The sequence below is a fragment of the Antedon bifida genome, chromosome 10 (genome assembly GCF_963402885.1).
Source record: "Antedon bifida chromosome 10, ecAntBifi1.1, whole genome shotgun sequence".
NCBI lineage: Eukaryota > Metazoa > Echinodermata > Crinoidea > Comatulida > Antedonidae > Antedon > Antedon bifida.
Window position 1 is genome coordinate 10,188,072 of NC_136235.1, and position 5,392 is coordinate 10,193,463.

General features: G+C 37.7%; 1 protein-coding gene across 1 annotated transcript; it reads left to right on the forward strand.

Annotated features, from left to right (window-relative positions):
• Nucleotides 1–328: 328 nt before the first annotated feature.
• LOC144853452 (uncharacterized) lies at nucleotides 329–3,352 on the forward strand. Its single transcript, XM_078711149.1, has 2 exons — nucleotides 329–486; nucleotides 587–3,352. Exon 2 carries the CDS (start codon nucleotides 914–916, stop codon nucleotides 3,350–3,352), a length of 2,439 nt encoding a protein of 812 aa, XP_078567275.1. The 5' UTR covers nucleotides 329–486; nucleotides 587–913.
• Nucleotides 3,353–5,392: the final 2,040 nt, after the last annotated feature.

Here is a 5,392-nt window from a genome sequence, read left to right on the forward strand (position 1 = left end):
GATTCTAACGATAGCTTGTTTATCGAATGCCAGAGAGCAGTAGAAGCTATCGTTAGTTTATCGCGAAACAATATCGAAAATATCGATACCGACGATGTTATCCCCGATGTTGGACTACTAGAAGATTTCGTATTTAATGACCAGGATCTTGATTTAGATGTTAGCCAGAGTGTTTCTGAAGCCGATAGCCTCTCACTTTCGGATATTTGTAATAACGCTATTGAGATAGTGCAGGAACTTTCGGCTAATTTGCGTATTGATGACATAGAAGTAAGTGTTTGTTTTATTTTATTTTTTACGTAATATTTATTTTACCGTGTATAATTTACAAAGTGTTTCCGCGTTTTCGGTTTATATACGTTTTCCTTTCTAATTTATCTAATTATTTTTATTTCTGTATAGTACGGTGTTGGTGCTCACACCAAATGTTTGAGTTTGAGAGGAAATGTCGAGATTAATGATTCAGCGGAGTCTTCGATTATTGAGGTAACTATCGTTTTATTTTCTTTACTACTGTTGTTGTTGTTGTTGTCGTACAACGTCTTTTATTTCTTTTTCTTTACCGTTTTTCTCTTTTTGTTTTCAGCCTGTACCCATACAGTACGGAAGGGGCGTTAATAGAAAGAGGCTCAGAATCGAAGACGGGGAAGAAGAAGAAGAAGAAGAAGACTTTGCCGACATTGATACTGTTGAAGACGAGGACCTTAACCTTGATGAGGTAGAGTTGAATCACTTCTGTAGAATCGTTCAAGTAGCTGATAGGTATAATCAACGTTTTAACGCGACTATTAGCGATTTTTTAGTAAATTTTTTTAATATTGATCATATAAGTTTAGAGGTGTTTCTGCCCACACTGTACCGAATTTTTGAGCATGTCGTCGATAATCTCTGCGTTAACGTGCATGTCGACGACATGCTTCGAATAGTCATACAGGCTGAGGGGTTAGATTCACCTATCTCTATCCCTTTTGGACGGAGGGGCCATCTTACGGCTGACGTTATTTTTGCAGCTATTATGAAGGTCCTTCAGTCCAAAACGGACATTTTTATTAATAACAAATTTAAATTTAACGTTCTTCACATGAGAATGCCTAGGGGTGGGGGTTATAGAAGAAACGGTATCGACATATTGTTAAATGCTAAATGTATAATTAAGATTAAGAATGATGATAACGAAACTATCTGCTGCGCACGCGCTATTGTTACGGGTATTTCTATGCTCGAAGACAAAATTAACAACGTAGCTAGATGGAATAACATTAGGCAAGGTCGTGGTCAGCAAAAAACAGCCGCCCTTCATTTACTTAGAGATTCAGGGGTTAGGGAACAGACATGCGGCATCGAGGAAATAAAAAAGATGCAATCAAAATTACCAAATTACCAAATTATTGTCATTTCAAAAGACAATTTAAATTCTGTCATTTTTAGCGGCGATTATAGAAAGAAGCAGATATATCTTTATCATCATTCTAATCATTACGATCTCATAACCACAATGACAGGTTTTCTAAAAATTGACTATTTCTGCGATAGATGTCATAAAGGGTATTTTAACAAGTACCAACACAATTGTCAGTTTACGTGCGTGCTGTGTAAGCACAATGACTGCCCCTCTTCTAATTCTTTTGAAAATAGAGAGAGTAGAATTGAATGTAAAGAATGTAATAGATTTTTTAAGGATAAGCAATGTTTCACCAATCATAAACAATCTCCTGATTCTAAAAAAGTTTCAGTATGTGGCAAAATTAAAAATTGTTCAACTTGTAATAGGATCGTTCAAAAAGATCACAATTGTCAAAACCGCTTTTGTAGAATTTGTAGGACTTTCGTTTCATACGATCATCAATGCTACATGGAACCGGTTGTAGCCCCTAAGCATACTGAAAAAAAGTTTAAGAATCAGGAGGCCCGTAACAGAGCTGTCACTAAATATTTCTTTTTTGATTTCGAATGCACGCAAGATACAGGCGAACACAAACCAAATTTATGCGTTCTTCAAAAAACTTGTCTTAATTGTATCGACGGCGCTAATGATTCCGTCGATTGTGACGTGTGTGGAGATAAAACAGTGGTTTTTCACGGGGGGTCTGCATGCGAAGATTTCTGCAATTACGTATTCAAAGATTACAAATTTAACGAAAATATTACGTGTATCGCTCACAACTTCCAGGGTTATGATAGCTACTTCGTGCTCAACTACCTGTACGAAAACTCCATTGTACCGAATGTAATTGCTCGCGGTGGTAAACTTATTTCGATTAGGGTTAAAGAAACGAGCATTCGATTCATCGATTCCCTTTCATTTCTGCCCATGCCTCTATCCAAATTGCCCAAAACTTTTGGCATCTCCGAACTTAAAAAGGGTTACTTTCCTCATTATTTTAATTCTTTAGAAAACCAAAATTACGTAGGTCCTTACCCCGATTCTTCAAATTATTCCCCCGGTAAAATGACTACTTCAGGTCGAGAATCTTTCTTTAAATGGTACAACCAGAAAATTGAAAGTAATCAAGTATTTGATCTTAAAAAAGAACTCGTCGAGTATTGTATCAGCGATGTAGATATTCTCAGAAAGTGTTGTCTTACTTTTAGACATCTTTTTTTGAAAGTAACTATATCGCCGAAAAACCCTCTACTCGGCGGTGTTGACCCCTTTTCAAATAATTTAATGACAATTGCCTCAGCGTGTAACCACGTATTTTCTAGAAATTTTTTAAAACCATCCACCATCGCTCTATTTCCATCATCAGGGTATCTAACAACCGTTAACCATTCTCACTCTAGCATGGAATGGCTGTGCTACGAGTCGCATAAAAGGGGGGTCTTTATCCATCATGCCAGAAATGGAGGGGAAAAAATGTTTGGGCCTTACTCCGTCGACGGCGCATGTTTAGAAAACAAAATAATTTTCGAATTTATGGGTTGTTTTTTCCACGGGTGCCAAGATTGTTATAGATCCGATTCCATTAATCCCTTCAATAACGAGACCATGTTGGAATGCTTTGTCAAGACAAGTAAGAAAACACGGTTTCTGAAGGAACAATTTCCAGATTTCGAGTACGTCGAAATTTGGGAGCACGAATGGAAACGGATCAAACAATCGTTGGCCCCAAACATTAAATCTATCGTCTCCAAAGTTCCTTTAATTAGGCAAACTTTGAATCCAAGAGACGCGTTTTTCGGTGGAAGGACTAATGCCAGTTGTTTGTTCTATAAGGTAAAACCGGGTGAAGAAATTAATTACATAGATTATACTTCATTGTACCCTTATGTAAATAAATACGGTACCTACCCCGTAGGGCATCCTGAAATCAATGATCGCAACGACATGTCCACGGAACCACCGACTTGACAGAAAACATAAAGACGAGTCAATGTCTTAATGATCTAAGGTAAAAAATGACATTCAAGACAGCTCTACTTTGATTAGTACATAGATAGTAAGCATTACACTTCCTTAACGAACAAGAAACTGGGGATTACATCACCAAACTGTTCGCTTCTGATCATACTCTCGTCTGGTTATGCCAAATGTTCATGTGTACCTGAAAACAATGCTCAATTTACCATAAACCGATCCAGATGTTTATCAAAGGGTTCAGGAAGGCTCATGTGGCGAGAAGTGACAAGTTTTGGGCAGGATAATATCAGATTTAATTCAGTAGAACAAGTATTGATGAGTGTTAAGACTGATGTTGGGCTCATAAGAAGAAAAGGAATTACAAAAAATCAGCGCCTAATGTGGGTTCTGTCAATTCCAGCATGTCCACTCAACTTTTGCATATAGTTTCATTAGTGCTTGCCCATGCTGGAATTGACAGAACCCACATTAGGCGCTGATTTTTTGTAATTCCTTTTCTTCTTATGAGCCCAACATCAGTCTTAACACTCATCAATACTTGTTCTACTGAATTAAATCTGATATTATCCTGCCCAAAACTTGTCACTTCTCGCCACATGAGCCTTCCTGAACCCTTTGATAAACATCTGGATCGGTTTATGGTAAATTGAGCATTGTTTTCAGGTACACATGAACATTTGGCATAACCAGACGAGAGTATGATCAGAAGCGAACAGTTTGGTGATGTAATCCCCAGTTTCTTGTTCGTTAAGGAAGTGTAATGCTTACTATCTATGTACTAATCAAAGTAGAGCTGTCTTGAATGTCATTTTTTACCTTAGATCATTAAGACATTGACTCGTCTTTATGTTTTCTGTCAAGTCGGTGGTTCCGTGGACATGTCGTTGCGATCATTGATTTCAGGATGCCCTACGGGGTAGGTACCGTATTTATTTACATAAGGGTACAATGAAGTATAATCTATGTAATTAATTTCTTCACCCGGTTTTACCTTATAGAACAAACAACTGGCATTAGTCCTTCCACCGAAAAACGCGTCTCTTGGATTCAAAGTTTGCCTAATTAAAGGAACTTTGGAGACGATAGATTTAATGTTTGGGGCCAACGATTGTTTGATCCGTTTCCATTCGTGCTCCCAAATTTCGACGTACTCGAAATCTGGAAATTGTTCCTTCAGAAACCGTGTTTTCTTACTTGTCTTGACAAAGCATTCCAACATGGTCTCGTTATTGAAGGGATTAATGGAATCGGATCTATAACAATCTTGGCACCCGTGGAAAAAACAACCCATAAATTCGAAAATTATTTTGTTTTCTAAACATGCGCCGTCGACGGAGTAAGGCCCAAACATTTTTTCCCCTCCATTTCTGGCATGATGGATAAAGACCCCCCTTTTATGCGACTCGTAGCACAGCCATTCCATGCTAGAGTGAGAATGGTTAACGGTTGTTAGATACCCTGATGATGGAAATAGAGCGATGGTGGATGGTTTTAAAAAATTTCTAGAAAATACGTGGTTACACGCTGAGGCAATTGTCATTAAATTATTTGAAAAGGGGTCAACACCGCCGAGTAGAGGGTTTTTCGGCGATATAGTTACTTTCAAAAAAAGATGTCTAAAAGTAAGACAACACTTTCTGAGAATATCTACATCGCTGATACAATACTCGACGAGTTCTTTTTTAAGATCAAATACTTGATTACTTTCAATTTTCTGGTTGTACCATTTAAAGAAAGATTCTCGACCTGAAGTAGTCATTTTACCGGGGGAATAATTTGAAGAATCGGGGTAAGGACCTACGTAATTTTGGTTTTCTAAAGAATTAAAATAATGAGGAAAGTAACCCTTTTTAAGTTCGGAGATGCCAAAAGTTTTGGGCAATTTGGATAGAGGCATGGGCAGAAATGAAAGGGAATCGATGAATCGAATGCTCGTTTCTTTAACCCTAATCGAAATAAGTTTACCACCGCGAGCAATTACATTCGGTACAATGGAGTTTTCGTACAGGTAGTTGAGCACGAAGTAGCTAT